This window comes from Phodopus roborovskii, unplaced genomic scaffold (assembly GCF_943737965.1).
Source record: "Phodopus roborovskii unplaced genomic scaffold, PHOROB, whole genome shotgun sequence".
NCBI classification, from domain to species: Eukaryota; Metazoa; Chordata; class Mammalia; order Rodentia; family Cricetidae; genus Phodopus; species Phodopus roborovskii.
In genome coordinates, this window is record NW_026125059.1 from 772,529 (window position 1) to 795,291 (window position 22,763).

The 22,763-nt window shown below is 52.5% G+C and overlaps 1 protein-coding gene across 1 annotated transcript; it reads left to right on the forward strand.

Moving 5' to 3' along the window:
- Window positions 1-7,763: 7,763 nt before the first annotated feature.
- On the forward strand, window positions 7,764-22,544 carry Helz2 (helicase with zinc finger 2). The gene is made up of 19 exons (XM_051184535.1): window positions 7,764-7,835; window positions 8,807-9,894; window positions 10,246-10,429; window positions 10,503-10,610; window positions 11,165-11,682; window positions 11,768-12,409; window positions 13,318-14,101; window positions 14,276-14,351; window positions 14,494-18,190; window positions 18,344-18,498; window positions 18,578-18,709; window positions 18,792-18,953; window positions 19,034-19,181; window positions 19,266-19,382; window positions 19,901-20,093; window positions 20,260-20,613; window positions 20,784-20,940; window positions 21,062-21,229; window positions 21,321-22,544. The coding sequence occupies exons 2-19, from the start codon at window positions 8,879-8,881 to the stop codon at window positions 21,443-21,445; spliced, it is 8,736 nt and encodes a 2,911-aa protein (XP_051040492.1). The 5' UTR covers window positions 7,764-7,835; window positions 8,807-8,878; the 3' UTR covers window positions 21,446-22,544.
- The last annotated feature ends 219 nt before the right edge of the window (window positions 22,545-22,763 follow it).

Consider the following 22,763-nt stretch of genomic DNA (forward strand, 5'->3'; position numbering starts at 1 on the left):
CACTGCTACCCTCTTTGGTACTGTGGTCCCTAAGAGACCACAGGTGTGCCTCTCCTACATCCCACAGAGCAGAGAGGCAGATACCATGTTATGTCACTTAATGAGAGTTGGGGTGGATGCTGACGGATGTGTGATTTCCTAGGTGGGACCTAAACAAATGTCTGCTTAGCATCTGAAGACTTGCTCTGATTCAGTGTTCTTCCATGAGCACACACCACTGCAATAGAGCCAATAGAGGGGCCATGAGCACTGCCTATCCCCACACTTCATAGACCTTCTGTCTCCAGCCCACCTACAATCCTCCAGAAAATCTGTAGGCACCTCATTTAATGGGTCCAAGACAGAATCCTTACTTCCTCCTCTGAACCTGTTCCCTGTGGTCCCTTGTCTCTGGGAAGGCTATCATCAGCCACACATTGCTTAGGCTACCTTTCTGCACTCTCACCTCAGATAGCCATACCCTTCCTTCCGCCTCTCAGATCAAGAGAGTTCACATTTGCTCTTTACCGCTATTCTCTATAGTCACTCTGCCCCCCCCCCCACACACAAACATATTACCAAAGAACCCGTTTCTGCCCCTGGGCAAGGGGCATGTATCAGCGGCCCTTTTGACACCTATTCCTGACACTTGTGGCAGTTACAGGCTGCAGAATATAAACCCACTATCTCAGAAAGATTAACCTCATATGTCCCCACTGAGAAGAAGTCCCTAGGGACAGGTTCTAGCACTGGCGGCAACTCAATGGGAGAGGATGGAAGAATGGGGAGCAGAGGAGCGGTCTGTCCACCCAGTGTTTTGAAGCAGTAGTCCACGGAGGATGGGCTGATGGATATCCCACATCGGGCAGACTGCAGTGTGCCCATTCACCTACTGAAGGAGGACACTTTTTTTTTTTTTTAATTCTTTTGAGTAAATAACCATTGCTAAATCATACGGAAATAGTTTTTTAGTTCTATGAGGAATTGCCACAGTGTCTTCCAGTGCAGCTGCATCATTTTGCATTTCTACCAGCAATAAGTGTCCCTGTTGACCCACATCCCCATTCCATGTAGTATGCCTAGCATTTTGGACTTTGGCATTGTGATAAGTATGTGGTGGTACCTCAGTGTTGCATTTTTGTTTGTTTTGAGAAGTTATCGCTGTGTAGCCCAAGATAGCTTCAAATTTGTAATCCTCTTGCCTCTCCTGTGGGGATACAGACAGGTACCACCACACTTAACTTCCTTATTAAAAATTATCATATGACTATATGATTATGTCGGGGTACATGTACTATGTGCATGTGGAGGTCAGAAGACAACTTTGTGGAATTAGTTCTCTCCACCTTTATATGGATTACAGAAATAGTAATCAGGTTTGTACAGCAAGTGCTTTTACAGACTGAGCCACCTCACTGACCTTCCCTGTTGTTTTAATTTGATTTGTAGTTGCATAATGGCATATGATACAGAACACCTTTTAAAAAGATTTGCTTCTATTTTAATGTGTATGAGCATTTTAACTACATGTATGCATGTGCAGCATATCCCTGCCAGGTGTTTGCAGTTCCACAAGAAGACACCAGATCCCCTGAACTGCAGATTTAAAAAAAAAAAAAAAAATGGTTGTGAAGCAGGGCAATGGTTTATGCCTTTAATCCCAGCACTCAGGAGACAGAGGCAGATGGATCTCTATGAGTTTGAGGACAGCCTGGTCTATAGAGTGAGATCTAGGACAGCCAAGGCTGCACGGGAAACCTTGTCTCAAAAACAAAACACAAATATATTTATGAGTTGCCATGTGGGTGCTGTGAACTAAACTCGGGTACTTTGCAAAATCAGGAAATGCTTTTAATTGCTGAGCCACTCTCCAGTCCTTAAAAGACCATTTTATGTGCCTATACATCCTCTTCAGAAATGCATCAGCTCTTTCCCGTTTTTAAAAGACTTACTTATTTTTATTTTTTATTCGTGAGCATTTACATCTGTGAGCATTGCCACTAGCACGTCAGGTGCCCACAGAATCACAGACAGTTGGTACCTGCCATGTGGGTGCTGGGAATTAAACCTGGATTGTCTGGAAGAGCCGCCTGTGCTCTTAACCACTGAGTCATCTCTCCATCTCCCATTTGCCCATTTTTAACTAGGTCCATTTTGTTAATTATGACTTCTGTTCTATCTTTCTTTTCCCTGGCAGTGTAAGGGAATCAAACCCAGGGTCTTACACATGCTGAGATTGGCAGTAGGGGCAGATATTAGCCTTTTATTGGACCTTCTCATCAGATGTTTTTTTTCTTTATTATGTATACAGTGTTCTGGCATGAAGCACGTCAGAAAAGGGCACCAAATCCCATTGTAGATGGTTGTGAGCCACCATGTGGTTGCTGGGAATTGAACTCAGGTCCCCTGGAAGAGCAGCCAGTGCTCTTAACCTCTGAGCCATCTCTCCAGCCCCCAGATGATTTTTTTTTTTTCAAGTATCTCTCCCAGATTATGGCTTTGGAGTTTGAAGATTTAAAAACATTGTGGGTTGGAAGTATAACTAATTGGTAGAGTACTTGTCTAATATGCACCGGAGGGAAAAAAGAGGGGGTGGGGGAGAAATCTGCTTGCAGTACATCAGGCACGAATATTTTTACTATTTTTTTTCTAAGTCAGTGGCTGCTGCCGCCTTAGTTTTCTATTGCTGTTACAAAACACCATAGCCAAGGCAACTATAAAAGAAAGCATTTAATTTGGTTCTCATGGTTGCAGAGGGATAAAGTCCATGGCCTGATATCATGGTGGAGAATATGGCAGCAGACAGGCAGGCATGGTGTTGGAGCACTAGCTGAGAACTAATGGGGGATGGCTCAGGCTTTTGAAGCATCAAAGCCCAACCCCAGGGACACACTTCCAATGAGGCCACACGTCCTAATCCTCTCCAAATGGTTCCTCCTGTTCAAATTCATGAGCCTATGGGAACCACTCTCACTCAGACCATCACAGTGGTTTATTTACCTTTCAGTCTTTCTCAGTGGTCTTCCCTTGGTAGAACTGTTTAGGAAGGGCTAGGAGATGTAGCTTTGTTGGAAGAATGTGTCACTGGATGGTGGGCTTTGAGGTTTCAAAAGATTCCCAGTGCCCTCTCTGCCTTGTGATTGTGATCAAGATATGACCTCTCAGCTGTTTCTTCACTCCACCATCATGGACTCTAACCCTCTGAAGCCATAAGCTAAATTAAACTCCTATAAATTGCTTTGGTCATGGTGTTTTATCAGGCAATAGCAATAGGGAAGTAATTAAGACATAGTATTTGCATATATATATATATATACATGTATATATATGTATATTTGCACACACACATATATGTATATACACATTTATAACTTGTACTAAAATTGTATTAATGGTCTAATGATTTTATATATGCATTTTTCTTTCTTAGTCCAGCTCTAGATTTCAGTCACACCACTTCTTGGGCCTTCTTAGCTTCTTCTGTCTGGCCTGACCTCTGGGGACTTCTCTGAAGTGAACAGGTGGTCACTAAACATCTCTCAGGAGTATGTATGGGACTCATTGTGATTAAGTGAGCTCAGTCTTTGTCATGAAATGGGGTGTGTGTATGTGTGTGTGTGTGTCTTCCCAGTCCCTCATCACAGGACTTGTGACATCTGTTTGTCTGCCTCTAGTGATGTTCACTCTGACTGCTCTGTTTAAGAAGCACTCAGGCAGTCGCTGCTGTGGTTTCTGGGGACCTTCCCCTGAAGTCAGTGCTTACTCCTCAGCTGTGACCATCCCGGGAATGAGCAGTAAGGAGGCCACGGAGGAGTTACAGCTGGGATGAGTGCGATCAGGGGTCCATACCAGCAGTTGCTGTGTTGGGATATGGATGAAATGGGTATCCAGGACACATCTTTTCAGCCTGCATCCTGAGAGAATGGTTAACCTTGGCTGCTGGAGGAGTAGGAGGAGTCTGGGCTAGCTGAGAGGCCCCTTTTCAATGACTGCCCAGTATTCCCCACATGAGAGGTGGGACTGCTCTTGAGTGCTCTGTGGTGCTGTGTCTGAGGACCTGGACCTGTGGTGACTGACAGGAAGGCTGTCATGAATAGGCCCAGCCATGACTGTTTCCGTTACTATCCCTTGGTATGGTGCCCTGTGACTCTATATGTGCCTACCTAGTGGTTTTCCTTCTTGAACCAAGGTGGACCTGGGCTTAGTGTGGTCTTGCTGATCTAGAATGGAGACTCAGTCAGGAGGTTCTGGTCTCTGTCTTCCTCGCATGAAGGTGAACATTTTCTCTATGTTTGGAACAATATCCATTTTCTGTTTTGTTTGTATAGCAAATATTGGTTCATATATTCTTCCTATTTTCTCATAGGTTGTGAGGTTTTTTTTCTGAATTTATAATATTTATAATTTAAAACATATACTCTATTAAAGAAATTAGACTTTTACCTGTGATATACTTACAATTTTTCTTTTTCTTTTGTTTGGTTTTTGCTTTATTGATAGTGAAGATCTTCCTCCTATACAAAATTGTTTCAGTTTTGTGTGATGAATTTACCAATGGTGTGCTGGTAGATGTTTAACAACTGGTTCTCTGAAAAGGAAGAGACTTTCATTGTGGCCTTGGTGGCCTTTCAAGCCACCCCTCAAGGGAAGTTGGGAGGAATCAGCTTCAATATGTCTGCTCAGGTAGGGGAGTGATGACACCTGTCTGGCTTCAAGGATAAGATTACTAACTGGCCCATTGGTGGTGTCACATGCCTTTAATCCCAGCACATCGGAGGCAGAGGCAGGTGGATCTTTGAACTGGAGGCCAGCCTGGTGTGCAGAGTGAGTTCCAGAACAGCCAGGACTGTTTCACAGAGAAAGTCTGTTTTGAACCACCCCTCCCCACTCCCACCACCACAAAAAAAAAAAAAAAAAAAAAAAAAAGATTACCAACTGTGAACATATTCTACCTGTTAAAGGTGTTGAACTATCTGCTGTAAGATATTGGTAGAGGCCAGTCCTGCTCTGTTGTTTCTGCTTCAGGATAACTAGGTCCTAATGAGTAAGCCGAGAGCCAGCCACCTTTTCCAGAGTCTGGATGCTGCTTCACCCCATATATTAGACTCCTACAAACATATTCTGATCAGTTTGTGGACCCTGACCCAGAGATCTGCTTGTCCATCCGTAATAAATATTAAATATGAATCTTTCCTACCAGATACTATAAAAGGAATTAAAATCTTTTAATCCTCCCTACTGTGTATAACACTTTCTTGTAAATGTTTTCATTCCCCCACCTAGTTAAACTTTTGTTTAAACAAAAGACCCCAGCTACATTCCAGGAGTTGATGACCTAGAGCAATAACATCCACAGTCCCTTACCCCCCATCCACAGTCCCTTACCCCCATCCACAGTCCCCTACCCCCAATCAACAGTCCCTCACCCCCAATCAACAGTCCCTCACCCCCAATCAACAGTCCCTCACCCCCCCAATCAACAGTCCCTCACCCCCCCAATCAACAGTCCCTCACCCCCCCAATCAACAGTCCCTCACCCCCAATCAACAGTCCCTCACCCCCCCAATCAACAGTCCCTCACCCCCAATCAACAGTCCCTCACCCCCAATCAACAGTCCCTCACCCCCAATCAACAGTCCCTCACCCCCAATCAACAGTCCCTCACCCCCAATCAACAGTCCCTCACCCCCAATCAACAGTCCCTCACCCCCAATCAACAGTCCCTTACCCCCCATCAACAGTCCCTTACCTCCCCATCAACAGTCCCCTACCCCCCCCAATCAACAGTCCCTTACCCATCAACAGCCCCTACCCCAATCAACAGTCCCCTACCCCATCAACAGTTCCCTACCCCCAATCAACAGTTCCCTACCCCATCAACAGTTCCCTACCCCCCAATCAACAGTCCCTTACCCCCCACCCCATCAACAGTCCCCTACCCCCAATCAACAGTCCCTTACCCCCCACCCAATCAACAGTCCCCTACCCCCATCAACAGTCCCTTACCCCCCACCCAATCAACAGTCCCCTCACCCCCATCAACAGTCCCCTACCCCCCAATCAACAGTCCCTCACCCCCATCAACAGTCCCCTACCCCCAATCAACAGTCCCTCACCCCCATCAACAGTCCCTTACCCCCCATCAACAGTCCCCTACCCCCATCAACAGTCCCTTACCTCCCCATCAACAGTCCCCTACCCCCCATCAACAGTCCCCTACCCCCCCACCCAATCAACAGTCCCCTACCCCCATCAACAGTCCCTTACCCCCCACCCCATCAACAGTCCCCTACCCCCATCAACAGTCCCCTACCCCCCCACCCAATCAACAGTCCCTCACCCCCATCAACAGTCCCCTACCCCCATCAACAGTCCCTTACCCCCCACCCCATCAACAGTCCCCTACCCCCCATCAACAGTCCCCTACCCCCCACCCAATCAACAGTCCCCTACCCATCAACAGTCCCCTACCCCCATCAACAGTCCCTTACCCCCCCACCCCATCAACAGTTCCTTTACCCCCCCACCCCATCAACAGTCCCCTACCCCCATCAACAGTCCCTTACCCCCCCCCCCATAATTTTCTGGGCACCAGTTCTTTTCAGATTAGCCAATGGAGAAAAGACAGTCACCACCTTAATTAGAATGAAACCCAAGTCCATTTCCTGTCACTGTGTGTTTCCTCTTCTGAACACACCTGATCAGAGCAAAGTTTTGCCTTGTTTAGACACTTCTTTTTCGGTTTTTGGAGACAGGTCTCTCTCTCTCTCTGTGTAGTCCTAGCTATCCAGAAACTCTGGAACTCAGATCTGCCTGCCTCTGGGCTATTCAAAGGCGTGAGCCACCACACCCAGCCCCAAACTTACTTCTAACACATCAGTGCACTTAACACAACTTCACAGTTGTGTGTAGGGGCGCGGGGGTGGGGTGGGATGGGTGGGGGAGAGTTTAGCAGCTTCAGCCCCTCCCCCACAAGCCCCACCCCTCACAGAGGAGGAGCTATCATCCAGTATTTCCCCTCGTCTTTCCCTATTGTGAATGACCCAAACCAAAAGAGGAAGCTGACTTTTCTATTACTTGGTCATTTCTGCTAGTCCTTTGCAGCCTGTGAGCCCAGGATTCCTGTGCCTCGGCACCCTAGCCCAGCGGGCTTACTCAGCTTTAGGGTGGTGATCAGAGTGCCTTGAGTCTGGTGGCTGGCAGCACTTCTCCACAGAGTTCAGGTTGTCAGGCTGCTCAAATGAGAAAGCTCCTTACACCCAGCCCTTCCTGGTCTGAGGCCAGAAGTTTTCTAATTCCCTGAGTTCTGGCACAGTCCCAACATCTCTGTATCTTAAGGGGTTGACTATAATCATTAGAACCTCTAGCGAGAAGCCTAGTGCCTTTTAGGAACAAAGTTTTTAGTTTCTGACCTGTCTGGCCCTGCTCCCAGGGACCCTAGCCCTTGGCCATAGCACACCGAACAAGTTTGTCACGGCTCTTTAGGCGAGGGCCCTCCCACTCCTGATACGAGCATCTTTTAACCCTAAAGCCATACCCCCCAGGGGCTCATCTCACCCTCCCCCACACAAGAGGCTACAGACATCCAACTGTGAATGGGGGAGGGACAGGAAAGGGCCAGGTCAAATTCTGCAGTATTGACTCCAGGGAAACTGTGGGAGGTGAGTGGGGGGTAAATCTTACCAGGTCCAGGGAGCTCCGCCAGGTCTGGGAGGGAGGCTATCACTTGAGGGCGGGGCGGGGGCGGGGCAGGGGGGGCAGTGAGGTAATTTCCGTGCTCTGTCGTCAGAGGTCTGAGTCGCCCCAGGGGCAGAATCGAAAGTGATCGCTGCTCCAAGTCGATGCTGGTGTACTGGGTAAGTGTGGGGTGGTGGCTGGGGACTGGAGAGACCACCCGGAAAGGTGTGGGGACCATCCCCTTGCCTACAAATGGGCAGGACCAGCTGCCCCAGATGGATTCCTGTATCGGACAACCCCATGGCCCCCTCCTCCTGCTTCTCCAGCTGCGGGGTGGGGGGGGATGGGGTTCTAGCTCTGACGATTTAGAAACCTCCTCAGAAGTGCAGGGGCCACAGGCTTTGCCTGATGCTCATTCTTTTCAGTCTTTGTAACTCAACCTTTTCCTTGAAAGTTGTCTTTAGAGTGCTAGGGTGTAGGTCAGTAGTAGAGTATTTGCCTGGCGTGTGTAAGAAGTCTGGGTTTCATCCTCAACACTGAAAAAGAAAAGTAAAGAGGAAAGGGAGGGAAGGGAAGGGAGGGAAGGGAAGGGAAGGGAAAGAAAGAAAGGAAAGGAAAGGAAAACTCCCAAGGCCTGACCCAGGTGTTTGCAGGGGGGCGAGCTGTCCCTGCTGGGGTGGCACTGACTCAGACTCTGGGCTCTGGATGTTATCTCTCCTCCTGGCATCTCTGAGAACTCTCATAAGGACTATCCGACCTAGGGAGAGCAAGACTTCTGCAAGGCTCTGCCCTCTCCCTCTGTGGCTCTGTTACTAAGTCTGGTAGGTGACGGTAGTCCCAGGAGCTGACCAACAGCTCTCAAGAAAGGGTGTACTCTTTTAGACAGCTAGGAGATATGAAACTTGAGGGGTGAAGGAGCCCCAGAGGTACCAGATGGAGGATCCTTTGGCCTCAAAGCCCCTTCCTTCTACTAGCTGTCATTTGAGTTCCTTGTGGACGGGACTTGGGGTCCTTTCAGGAAGAGAGGTTTTGCTGGGGTTCAGGTGGAACAAAGTTAGACGATAGAAGTTCCTGCCCTTCACCTGGCAGAGGCTGTGTGGGTTCTTCTTGATCTTGGGTTGACTTACTCCTCTTGCTATCATCTCTTCAGGGCTGATGGTTTCAGTAGATCAGCTGCCCAGAAGCCTACCCACAACCCTGAAGAACCTGGCCTTCATCTAAGATGGCATCCTTGGGGCGTCGCCTGCAGTCTGCCAGCACACAGGCCACCACAGAGCCATCCTTGGCAGAACTCTATGCTCAGGTAGACCTTTGCCTGGGCTGTCCCCACTGCACCCAGTGCCTCAACGAGAGCACCTACATCCTTCGTGAAGTGCAGCATGACTGCCTCAGGGAGATCTTGCTGGTCCGCTACAAGCAAGATGCCAGGGGCAAGGTCTGGCGTAAGGTAGGCCGCCGGCCCAGCTTCCCAAGACCTAGCCGCTACGAAGTCTGTCGCTACTATAGCCCAGGGTTGGGCTGTAGGCGCCACCGAAACAGATGCACCTTTGCCAGCAGCTCTGAGGAGGCACTGGTCTGGACATTTGAGCGCAAGCACAACCTTCCCCGCCTGAACTTGAAAGCTGCTGTACAGGGCACTAGAGCCCTGGATAGGTCACACACCCCAGCTGACACCATCCGAGCAGAGTTTGGTGGCCATTTCCAGCTGCTCTGTGCCCTTTGCTTCAAGTGCCGTCCTGCATGCCTCCGCCCTGTGGATCCCAGGGGCCATTGCCCAAGGCACCAAAGCTGCCCCACACTCCTCATCCATGTTATAACTGAGGGCCGAAAGCGGCAATTTGTGGAAGTGCGGCCACAGCCACAAAACAGACATCCTTTAAACTACTGCAGGTTTGTGGGCCGTGGGGTACCATGCCGCCACGGGCCCTCGCGCTGTGAGTATGCGCACAGTGCTGTGGAGATGGCTGTGTGGAAGGCGGAGCAGCTGGATGGGCTCCAGAGAGGAGATCTGCTCACATATCCTCTCCTTAGAGAGGACAAATGGAAAGCCAGCCAGGGTCAGCCCCCGGTGGTCCAACTGTACTGCCACGCCTGCTTGGTCACCTGTAGTTCTCAGGAGGCATTTGAGAACCACTGTTCCTCCCTGGAGCATGCACAGATGGTGGCCTTTGATCAGGCTGTGTCCTGGAATCATCGAGCCCCACCAATGGGACTCTCCAAATTTGAGCTCTGCCCTAGGTAAGGGGAATTATATAGGAGCCTAGGATAAGAGAAGGACCCCCCCCCCCACACACACACACCTCGGGTCAGCACCAGGGATTGTGAGGCCCAGCAGACCCGAGACCTGCCTATCATACGCTGTGCCCTATGCATGTGAGCCTAGTAATGCAGTGGCCTCTGAAGAAGTTTCCTTATGCTAGTCCTTGCCCTGGAGATTTAGGGTGTAAATCAAATGAAACCTCTATTGCCCCCCCTCCCCCCCAGCCTGGAATCCATGTCTGCTCCCCATTCAGGCCGGGGTTGGGCTGAGAGGGTTGGCTCCTGAGGAGGTACCTCCATGAAGCCCTGCTGACCTCCTCATCCCTCCAGGCCTGACCTCTGTGAGTATGGAGATGTCTGCATCAAGGCACACTCAGCACAGGAGTTACAGGAGTGGGTTCAGCGGGCACGGGCCATGGAGCTGCGAGAACAGGCTGCCTGGCAGGATGGGCTGGTATCTTACCAGGCACGGTTGCTAGCGGAGTATCGGCGCAGCAGCAAAGAGGTGTTGGTGGTAAGTAGAGGCTTGTGAGAAGGTGAGGATGGGTCCAGGGCTGCCCTTCTGAGAGCCAGGCTTCTTTGTGCAGATGGCTGAGACAGTCAGTGGAGTATCTGTCACCTGCCACCAGCCACTAGTGCATCAGGCCCAGGAGAAGACGGCCCAGCACAATTGGAAGTTCACCATCCACTCTGAGGTGAGGGTTCAACAGCCCTGAGACCTCAGATCTCATGGGCAGACCCTGACTTAGGTGGAGGGATGCCCAGGGTGTTAAGGACTACATGTGGGCAGATAGAGAAAGCTTGTGATTTGGAGCTGATGCTGCCAATGGCTCCACTTCTGCATCTATGTGACCTAGGATAAACCTTATAGTCTCTCTGCCTCAGTTTCCTCCCACAGTGATAGGTGATCATGGCGCCCTCACCCTATGGGATCACTCAGTTGAGTAAATTAATTAATATAAGAAACAAGTGTGCCAATGTCTGGCACCCAGAGAGTGAATGTGACTTGTAATTACAGGACCCTGAAAATCCCGGCTGCTCATCTCTGTTTTAATGTCTTCTGAGCCTTAGGCAAGGTCTATGAGCAGAGGTGGAAACCAGGGCAGACTGAACAATCTGAGGGTCCCACACTCAGAAAGTGGCAAGCTGCCTGAAGGAGGGTTGGGTGGTCAGGGTTGAAGGAGTCACCATGGGCCCTGGAAGGGTCTGAGGGCCCATTTGACACGTCATGGCCTGTCTCCTTCTCCAGGATCCCTTGTTACATGTGGCTCTACTCAAGCAAGAGCCTGGAGCAGCCTTCTCACTGGTGGCCCCCAGTCTCCCACCAGACCAGCTCTATGCACAGGGAAAGCACTTCCGTGTACCCAACTCCCCAGGCCAATTCCAGGTAGGGGTACATGTCCAGGCTGCTTCCTTTGGCACCTTTGAGCAATGGGTGGTCTTTGACTTCGGCCACAGGCCAGTGCTGCTCCAGAAGCTGAAGTTGCAGCTGGGCCAGGCACACAGCCTGGGGCTCAATGGGAAGCCAGCATTCAGTCACTCCCAGGAGCTGGGCTGCTGGCACACAGGCAACCGCCGTGTGGTGCTTGAGGTAGACTGGACACCTGAGCAGGAAACCCTGATGGCCAAGTACAAGGTCCCCTCCCTGGCCCTGGAGTTCAGTCATGGTGGTGTGGTCTGGGGTCCCATCTCCCGTGCAAACTACCGGCAGAGGATGCACAAGTTTCTCTATGAGGAGGAAGCAGCTCAGCAGCAGCTGGTAGCCAAGTAAGTGGGGCAGTGGGCTAGCAGGAGTGACCCGAGTCTGGAGACTGTGTGTGGCATAGACGGCTGACCTATAACTTTCCACCAGGCTGGCCATGAAGGGTCAGGTATCCCTGAAGACGGCACTGCAGACACCAGCGCTTGGCATGCTCTTTGCACCACCAGGAGCCCTCTATGCCGAGGTTCCCTTCCCCTCTTCTCTGTTGCCAGACACTGACCAGGGCTTCCTGCTGGGCCGAGCAGTCAGCACAGCCCTTGTGGCTCCTGTGCCTGCGCCTGACAATACCGTATACCAAGTGCGTCTGGAGACACGGGCCAGCTCAGAGAACGCACTGTGGCTGCTGTTACCAGCACGATGTTGCGTGGCTCTGGGGCTGCAACCACAGGACAGCCCCATCTTGGAGGTGCAGTTCCAGATTGACCCCCTGACCTTCCGCTTCTGGCATCAGGCAGTAGATGCACTGCCCGAAGAGCGCCTGGTGGTTCCTGACCTGCCCACCTGCTCCCTGCCCGACCCCTGGCCCACCCCACCCTCATTCCGTGGCAATCACAAACAGAAGCTGGCTGTGGGGCTCATTGCGGGCAGAAGGCCTGAGGGCACAAAGCTCACTCCACCGCTTCTCATCTATGGCCCCTTTGGCACTGGCAAGACCTACACACTGGCCATGGCTGCCCTTGAGGTTGTCCAGCAGCCCCACACCAAGGTGCTCATCTGTACACACACCAACAGGTGAGCCCAGAGCTGCTTCCAGTTGCATACAACTGCCCTGCTTCCTAGGATGCTGCCTCTCTGATTATGAAGATGCTGCTGGTGGCTGGTTGCATTTTTCAAACCCAAATGGGGTGCCCTGAATCAGTGAATATGTTGTGTGGGTAATGAGAGGTGGGTGCCTTTTCACAAACCCTGGGCCAAGGACGGAGTCATAGTGGTGTGTTTTGGCCTACCCCATGTTTCCTGGTCAAGAATCTTTATTTATTTTATTTGTTTATTTATTTGTCTATCTATCTAGTTATTTATTTATACTTAATAGAAACTGGCTAGTCAACCAAGAAGTTCCCCTTTGACTAATGTGGTTTTTTTTTTTTTTTTTTAGTTCCCCAATACCACATATTATTACAGGCATAGGGTTCTTCTTTAGCCCAGAGAAGGGGGTGGAAGGAAGAGCCCAGAATGATGGCCATGTGCCCTGAGGCAATTTCTAGGCTGAGCTGGAGATGTGAGTGGCAAGGCTATTGCTTACCTGGAAAATGCCATGCAGCCTCCTTGGCCTCTCAACTCTCAGGCTCTGCTCTTGAGGGCTGGGTACCAGTTCTTGTTGCCAAAGCTTGCAGTACCCAGAAGCTGTGTTCAGATCAATGCCAGCCCCCAGCCACCGTGGGCTGTCTCAGGCCACAGCTAGCTCTCCTCTTGGCCTCTACTCAGAGCCTACATTCTCTACGCTATCCCTGGCCACCCAGGCTCTGACCTTCCTTGTGTCTTTGCTTTTTGTTCCCTTTGAGGGCATTTGGGCCCCTGTGCAAGACCCCTGTCTGTCTGCCTTATGAGTGTCCCTGGCATCCCGGCAAGGCTGAACACACGTTTCAGCCAGCAGCCTGAGTCCCGAAGCAGCGTCTCACAGTGCCTCACCCTTCTTACAGTGCTGCAGACATCTACATTCGGGAGTATTTCCACAGCTATGTCAACAGTGGCCATCCAGAGGCAGCTCCCCTCAGGGTGATGTACACAGATCGTCCTCCAAGACAGACAGACTCAACCACATTGCAGTACTGCTGCTTAACTGAGGACCGCCAGGCCTTCCGCCCACCCACAGGAGCAGAGTTGGTACATCACCGATTGGTGGTTACCACCACCTCCCAGGCTCGTGAGCTCCAGGTGCCAGCTGGCTTCTTCTCCCACATTTTCATTGATGAGGCAGCCCAAATGCTGGAGTGTGAGGCCCTCATCCCACTGGCCTATGCCTTGTCGTTAACCCGTATAGTACTGGCAGGGGACCACATGCAGGTCACACCTAGGCTCTTCAGTGTGCCCAGGACCAAGGCAGCTGGGCACACACTGCTGTATCGCCTCTTCCTGTACTACCAGCAGGAGGTGCACAAGATCGCTCAGCAGAGCCGCATTATCTTCCATGAGAATTACCGTTCAACCGCAGCCATCATCAACTTTGTCTCCCACCATTTCTATGTAGCCAAAGGCAACCCCATCCAGGCCAGCGGCAAAGTCCCATGTCACCCCCAAAATTACCCACTCATGTTCTGCCATGTGGCAGGCAGCCCTGAGCAGGACATGTCCATGACATCCTGGATTAATTCAGCTGAGGTTACCCAAGTGGTGGAGAAGGTGCAAGAGATCTACAACACCTGGCCTCACTGTTGGGGACCCCGAGAGCAGAGACACATCTGTGCTGTGTCCCATGGTGCCCAGGTGAGCTGTCTCCTCGGGCTCCCACAGCTTTACTTTCTTTACTTGTGAGAGTTGCTTTGTTCCTTTTCCAGTCTGATCCATGTGATCATGCTGGGGTGAGGGTTTATAAGGACTGGCAAGAGGACCTGTTTCTTACTGGGTGACAGACTATCAGAACCCCTGACTTCTCTGCAGGTCAGTGCACTGAGGCAGGAGCTAAGGAGGAGGAACTTGGGTGAGGTGTCTGTGGGCAGCTTTGAAATCCTGCCAGGTAGGTGACAGAAATGTGGGCCAGGGGCTGGCCTACTAGGGAGGGAGCTTGCAGCCCATTGCTCAGACTTGCATATGTAGGGTGGGACTAGGTTAGCCAGTCTGCTGGTCCTACTTGGCCATCTGACCCGTGTCTCCTACAGGGCGTGAGTTCCGGGTGGTAGTATTGAGTTGTGTCCACAACCGAAATAGTCTGCTCAGCCCCGGGGCACCAACCTCGGAATTCTTCACTGAGCCTCGTGTACTGAACACGGTCATGACCCGTGCCCAGTCTCAGCTGGTGGCTGTGGGAGATGCTGTGGCTCTCTGCTCCTCGGGAGCGTGCAGAAAGCTCTGGAAAAGCTTCATCCGTGAGTGCATAGAGCATCGCAGCGTCTTCCCTGAGGACCTGTCACTGGGACAGATTGAGCAGGGCGTGGCCCAGAGACAGCACTGGACTTCTTTGACACTCAGAGCTGAGGGCCCAGATGCAAAGCACACAGCTGTGGCACAGGACCTGCAATGGCCCATAGCGGAAGGGACCCCAGTCACAGTGAAGACAGAGACTAGAGCCAGGGTGGCGGCAGCAGCAGCAGCAGCAGAGGACCCTGCAAGAGGAGACTCAGCCTCTAGAGATGCAGGAGCAGGAGTGTCCACCCTGGAGGGTGGGCTAGCTGAAGAAGCTGAGGACTCCGAGTCTGACTTCTGGCCCTCTGACTGGGAGCTCAACGCCGATGATGCCATCCTGAAGGAGCTCCTCGATGAAAGTCGGCAAGTGACTGTGACGGTTCGGGAGGATGGGCTTCTGGACACCATGGTTTGGCCCACGTCCCCACAACAGGCCCGACAATACACAAACCTACCCTCAGCTGTGCTGCGCAAGTTGCTGCGCTCAAACCCCAAGCAATACCGCCGCTGCAGCTTCCTACAGGAGACTTTCGAGAGAGCATTGGCCACTCCACTGGATGACATGACCTCTAGCCCTATCCAGGTCAGGGGTCGCCTGAACTGTGGGATGGCTTTTACAGGGGATGAAGTACTAGTACAGGTCCTAGACCCAGCAGATAATAACAGGGCCACCTCAGGAAGCCTGCAGGGTCGTGTGGTGGGTGTGCTGAAGAGGAGGAGACATGAACTGGCCTTTGTATGTCGGATGGATGAGTGGGACCCCCGAATCATGATTCCCATCAATGGTTCTGTGACCAAAATTTTTGTGGCAGAGATGAAGGACCCACAGCAAGTTCCCATCCACCGCCTCATTCAAGGCCAAGTGCAGCGTGTAAGGCATGAGAGTCTCATGCCTGAGGACCGGAGCACCCGGCTCTTCTGGGTCCGAATTGTCCTTTGGAGAGAGCGTTTCTACTACCCACTAGGCATTGTCCTAGAGGTGCTGCCCAAGGCCATCACCTGGGAGCAGGGTCTTCATATCCTTGACCTAGAGCATGGCCTGAGGAGAGTCCACACACCAGACCCAGCCTCTGTTTCCAAGGCTTTGCAGAGATGCCACTCAGAGCTAAACGTGGCCACCAGTCACCGAGAGGACTGCCGACACTTGTTGACCTTCACCGTAGATCCCCAGGGTGCCTGCAACCTTGATGATGCTCTCAGTGTCCGGGATCTAGGTCCTGTGTATGAGGTAGCCGTGCACATTGCTGACGTGGCCAGCTTGGTGCCCAAGGATGGAGCACTGGATGTGGAAGCCCGCCAGCAGGGCTCTGTGTTCTATGCTCCCAGCAGGGAGCCAGTACTCATGCTACCAGCCAGCTTGTGCCAGGATGCCCTCAGCCTTCTGCCAGGCCAGGATCGTCTCACCATCTCCCTCTTCCTCACCATGGAGAAGGGCAGCGGCCAGATCAAGAGCCTGCGGTTTGCACCCTCCATAATCTGCTCTGACCGCCAGCTGTCATATGAGGAAGCTGAAGCACTGATCAGGGGGCACCCTGGGGCTGGCCTGGAGCTGCCAGCCCACCTGGACTCTGTGGACGCCTGTGTTGTGGCTGCCTGCTACTTCTCTTGGATGCTGCGTCGTCAGCGCCTGCCAGCTGCCTGCTACTATGAGCCGCCGGATGAGGACAGTGTGCTGGGCTTTCGCACAGCCCACATCATGGTCCAAGAGTACATGATCCAGTTTAACAGCCATGTAGCTGAATTCCTCGTGGGCAATAAGCATACACAGGCACTGACACCACTAAGGTGGCAGCCCACACCCAATGGGCACCAGCTTGACACTGTCTTTAAGAAGCACAGAGGACTGGCGGCCCTGTCTCTGCACCTGCGTCACCGTTTGAATGCCCAGTACACCCCCAGCAAGCAGCTGTGTCTCCTGGATTCCCTCTGGAAACAAGTGCAGCTTGCAGCTGCTACGCAGGACTATAGCCAGATGGTGGACCTGATTGCTGCAGATGACATGCACCCCTCACTGGCTCCTGTGTGCCTGGACTTCCGAAAGGCTCTAGGCCGCTCTGTTTTCAGTCGCTCCAGCCAGGGTGAGCAGCAACCTGTTGGCCACCACTACTCATTGCAGGTAGATTGGTACACATGGGCCACCTCGCCCATCCGCAGGTATCTAGATGTGGTGCTGCAGCGGCTGATCCTAATGGCATTGGGCCACAGGGGCTGTACGTACTCTACCAGGGACATTGATGGGCTCTGCCAGGACTTTAGTCGCCAGTATGCGTGTGCTCAGAGCTACCAAAGGCGGGCCTATAGCCTGCACCTGGCCATCCAGCTGAAGGCTCAGCCTCAAGAGAAGCTGGGCTTCGTGGTGGATGTTGAGATAGGTTCCCGATGCTTCAAAATGCTTTTCCCTGTCAACCGAGAAACCCTCCCCGACCCCTGCCCTATCTACTACCATTCTCTGCAGCTGGCCGAACACCCCCAGGAGCTAGTGAGTCAGACGGGCCTGCGGCTTGTATGGCGGCGCCGTATGTACTCAGTGCAGGCATCCAAGCCACCTTTACCAGTGCTGGGCATGGGCTGTGACCCACACACCCAGATTATAGACGCAGCCCTGTGGACTCAGCTCCTGGTGCTGGTGAAGGAGCAGCGCTGGCCTGAGGTTGCTGCCCTCATCCAGGAGCAAGGTAAGAAGCTTCCTCGTCGAAGGGAGAAGGTACAGACACGCCAGAGTCGCTGTGGACACTTTGTAGAGGTGTCCTATGAGCTGAGCCAGGGAGATATTCTGCAAGTACAGCTTGGTGCCAGCCTGCAGCGGGGTTTCCTGGCACCAACCCTGCAGCTGTGGACTGTGGTACCTGGCTTCAGCCTCTGTCTGGAGCACATGGAACGGCCAGGTGACTGCTTTTCAGGCCAAGTGCACCAGGCTCTGCAGGACCACTACCAGAAAGTAAGCGAGTACTCGCGCGTGTGGGAGCCACTCTGTGCCCTGGAGTCACTTGTCAACGCTGTTGCAGAAAATGACTCCATTGTGCTGCAGAATGTGCACATTTCCTGGGACACAGGTCGGACATCACGGGGACAACTGAAGGGCACCTTCCAGCTGGAAGCTGCTTTTCTCCAGGAGAACTGTATCGACATCCACTTTGACTGTTGCTACCTTTGCATTCGGCTTGAGGGGCTCCCTCTCCCTCTAGCCAGCCCACTCCCTAAACCCAGCTGCCTTGGCCCCTTCCTGAGCATTGACCCTGATACATATACCTGGGTGGCCCACGGGCTGGCTGGTGACTGGGCCCATGGGCTAGCTGGTGACTGGGATCAGGAGAGTGTGGAGGATCGGCAAGAGGTTCCTCGGCAGGTACATTTCATCATCCACCACATGGCCATGGAGAAGGTTCCAGAAGAGGTGCTGAGACCTAGTGCTCGGTTCACTGTGGAAGTGATATCTAAGCAGCTTCCTGACCTGTGAGTGGTTTCTATAGCTGAGGTCAGGGAGAAGGTCCCTGGGCAGAGGTCCATCCAGTGCCAGGACCTTGTTGAGCTCCCCTTTCCTGGGAAGACATGGGCCCCTCCCTAAGAGAATCCGGTTCACTTTCTGGCATCCTTTCTCATCCCCAGCCGCAAGGAAGAAGCTGTGCGTAGACTGAAAGGGGCATCCCCACTGGTCATCAGCATTGCCTTGGGACTGCCAATCCCTGAGCCCCATCACCGGCATCACCGGCCTCACCGGCCTCACCGGCCACACTGGCCTTACCAACACTCTTTCTTCAGGGGTAGGTCTGCTCTTTAGCTTGCACACCTCTCCCCAATGCATGGTGCTCAAATGACCCTTGGCTTCTGCTCCATCCCCAGCACCTACCAGCATGTTCTTGGAGCGACAGAACTACAACATCCCTGGTGGACGGCATAAGCTGAACCCTAGCCAGAACAGAGCCATCAGGAGTGCTCTGGAGAAGCAATTCACCATCATCCAGGGCCCACCAGGTGGAGTTCATTTGCAGGAGCCAGGGGCTGCCCTGGGCAGGCAGGTGTGTCTATAGGGACTCACACTGTCCTCTGTCCACAGGCACAGGGAAGACCATTGTGGGGCTCCACATTATATACTGGTTCCATAGGTCAAACCAGCAGCAAGTGCCAACTGGCAGCAACTGTAGCACAGAGGAGCAGCTGGGGGGCCCATGTGTTTTATATTGTGGCCCCTCCAACAAGTCCGTGGATGTCATGGGAGGTGAGTTAGGGATAAGGTGTGGGACTGCCAAAGGGTGCTGGGCATTGAGGTGCAGTCTCTCACATCTTCTCTTGCCCTAGGACTGCTCCTGAGTAGGAAGACAGAGTTGAGGCCCCTGCGTGTGTATGGGGAGCAGGCAGAGGCCACTGAGTTCCCGATGCCAGGAGTGAGTAACAGGAGTCTATTTGGCAAGACCTCACAGGAAGGGAAGCCGAATCAGAACCTCAGGTACAACACATCTGTCTGTCTGTGCTGGTACTGAGGCAAGGGAACCTCCACGGTACAGGGTTTCACCAAGGTCCTGCCTTCTAGGAGCATTACCCTTCACCACCGGATCCGTCAGGCCTCCAATCCGTATGCAGCAGAGATCAGAAAATTTGATACCCAGGTTCGGGAAGGGAAAACATTCACAAAGGAAGATCTTGTGGTGTAAGTGGTGGGCTTCTTGAGGTGGAACTGCCTGTCTTGAATGATTGTCATTTTAAGGTGTGTTACTTTTGTTTATGGTCTGGAACGCTTGTTTAGATGCAAAGATGCGTTTGATTAAATAAAATTCACCTGCCTACAGGAGGCTGGGTCAACAACTAGCTGACAGGAAGCTGTAGGGAGGAGCCAGGTGGAGAAGGGTTCATAAGGAGGGGCGAGAACAAGCCCAAGGGCTTCTGGGGAGACTCGAGAAGGGGGTGAGCTGCTTGCTGTTCAGCCTCTCCGAGGAGCAGAATTCTACCTCAACCATTGAATTCTGGGTTCTTTAGAGGGACAGGGATTTAGATAAGTTCCCTTGTAGCTGTGAAAGAGGGAACAGGATGCCCTCAGGCAGCAGCTCTTGCAGCCAAACCGCTGCCGACAGCTGAAGACAGCGGTGGCAGAAGAGGCACAAACAGCTGAAAATGAGAATGGCAGCTGCCCACCAGCAAGCTCACTGGATGGCGTGTTACCTCGCACAGGTACAAGAGAGTCTTGGGGAAGGCGCGTAAACACGAGCTTGACCAACACTCAGTCATCCTGTGTACCTGCTCTTGTGCGGCATCAGGGAGCCTGAAAAACCTCAATGTTCAGCAGATCCTTATTGACGAGGCAGGCATGGCCACTGAGCCAGAAACCCTTATCCCCTTGGTGCGCTTCTCACAGATCAAGAAGGTAAGGTTGGAAGGATTCTAGAGTTGCTGCCTGGGTGTCCGGGGGCAGCTTACGCTGGGGTGTTAAGGGTGTCATAGGTGAGCATTGCTATTGGCTGAAGATGGCCAAGAAGCTGGGATGCCTCTGGCTACAACGATGTCAAGATCATGTCTGTCTGTGCTTCCAGGTGGTTCTCCTTGGAGACCACAAGCAGCTGCAGCCTATGGTCAAGAATGAACAGCTGCGCAACCTGGGGATGGAGCGGTCTCTCTTCGAGAGGTACCACAGGGATGCCATCATGCTGGACACACAGTATCGTATGCATAAGGACATCTGCTCCTTTCCCTCCATGGAGTTCTATGGGAGAAAGCTGAAGACCTGGCCTGACCTGAAGCGCCCACCCAGCATCCTGGGCCATGCTGGCAAGGAAAGCTGCTCTGTCATCTTTGGCTATGTGCAGGGCCATGAGCAGAAGCTGCTGGTGTCCACCGAGGATGGCAATGAGAACTCCAGGGCCAATCCAGAGGAAGTAACAGAGGTGGTAAGTGTCAGAGCAGCTCACCTTGGTGCCCAGAGGGTCAGGGAAGGCTTCCTAGAGCAGGGTGAAGGCCAAGGAAAGCTTCAGTGGTCAGGAAGGCTGGGCTCAAGAGACCTCTGTGCTCAGGACAGGAAGACTGGGTTCCAGCTCCATCTGCGCTCTCATCTACTTAGGTCCGCATCACCAAGCAGCTGACCCTAGACCGGACAGTGGATCCCAAGGACATCGCCGTCCTTACACCCTACAATGCACAGGCTGCTGCAATCAGCAAGGGACTCAGGCAAAGAGGGGTCACCGGAGTGACTGTGACCTCTATAACCAAGAGCCAGGGTGAGGCCGGCTCTAAGGAGGCCATATTTGTGCGGGGGGGGGGGGAGGGGGAGGGGGTCAGCAGGGGGCTTGGTGAGCATAGAGCTGTGAATTCATCTACCATTCCCTCCCCTCCTTCCAGGGAGTGAGTGGCGCTATGTGCTAGTGAGCACAGTCAGAACATGCCCCAAGAGTGATGTGGACCAGCGGCCAACCAAGAGCTGGCTCAAGAAGTTCCTGGGCTTTGTTGTGGACCCCCACCAAGTAAACGTGGCCATCACCCGGGCCCAGGAGGGGCTGTGCCTCATTGGTGAGGGTTTGCACTTCTGGGGAAAGCTATGGTGAGGCAGTGTCAAGCACACTCAGGGCAGAACTAAGAGCCACATTGATTCTCTCTGCAGGGGACCATGTACTGCTAAGATGCTGCCCACTCTGGCACCGTCTCCTGGACTTCTGTGAGACCCAGCACAGCCTTGTACCTGCTGAGAAGGTGCGGGTCCAGAGAAAGTCTGCTTTATCTTCCTAAGGAGCTCCCACCTGCCCAGCCTTTGATGTGCCAGCAGCTGAGGGTCTGTCCCTCAGTCTTCTGCCAAGGCCCTGGCCATACAGTGGATTGCCACAGCTCACACAGTCCCAGCTGGACATTAGTCAACCACCTCTGCTCTCCTCTTGGGAAAGGCCCTGATACTGGCTGCAGTGTCAATGTAGCAGTGACAATCTTATGGGTGGTGGCCTCTTCCTGGGCCGGAAGCAGACTTAATAACGATGACCTTCCTGTTTGTGCCTGGACTCGAGTGGAGGAGAAAGAGCTGGAGATGGGCCCCTTTGCTCCTGACTGTGCTGCTTTTCCTGGGGCATTTGGTGACTGGGACACCTCTCAATGGCCACAAAAGACCCTAGGGTATACCTTTGCCGTTTCTAGGCGCATAAACAGGAATGTGACTGCTCTGAGGCTGCAGTTTGACAATGAGATCCATCTATGGTTGCACTGACTATATATGTTCATTTGTCATAACTTAAAGCTGGCGCCTCTTACTGGGCCACACAGAATGGGCAAGGAAGCCTTCCTGGAAGAAAAGCTTTCTCTTTTTTACTATTTAACTACCTTATATCCTGCAGGGCTGCCTGCTAGGGTAGGGACAGGGAGGGCAGAGCCAAGCCAAGTGAACACAACAGCCCTGCCTCCTGGACTGTGAAGTAGCAGCCCTGCCTGTGGGCAGGCAGCTGGGGACGAGGTACCCAAGTACCACTGGGGCCATGCTTCTTGACCAAGCTTTCATGTCTGTATCTAGGGCTGTAGGACAACCTAAACCTAATTTTTTTTTCCTGCAGGACTGAGCAGGCAAAAATCTTCCCCTTCATGCCTCACCCTTATACCTCACCTCCTGGCAGTTCCCATGCCAGAGCCGGCTCCCTTCTCAACATGGCTCCCCTCTCCCGAGGTCAGAGATGCTACAAGCAGGCTGTACACCAGGGGCTCCTAAGGCCTGGCTGCAGAACCTCCTGTGGGAATGACCACTGGAGTTTTCTATAAATTCAATTTCTACATTCCATCTTTTAATCTCTTCTCAGGTTATGCCTTCTGTAACTGGATAATTTTATTATAAAAAGTTGCTCTGAAAGTTCTCATGGGTGTTTTGTGGTGTGGGCAAGAGTAAACAGGACTGGTCTTTGTGTTGCAGTTGTTGAGGTGGTCAGAGGAGGAGGAGGAGGTGGGTACAGAACCTAGGACGGTGAGAAGAGAAGGTAGCGGTATCCCATCTAATGAATGAGAACAAGGCTGCACAATCCTAGGAAGCTAGTGGATAATTTAGCAGAGATGGACTGGAACTAGAGAGCTAAGT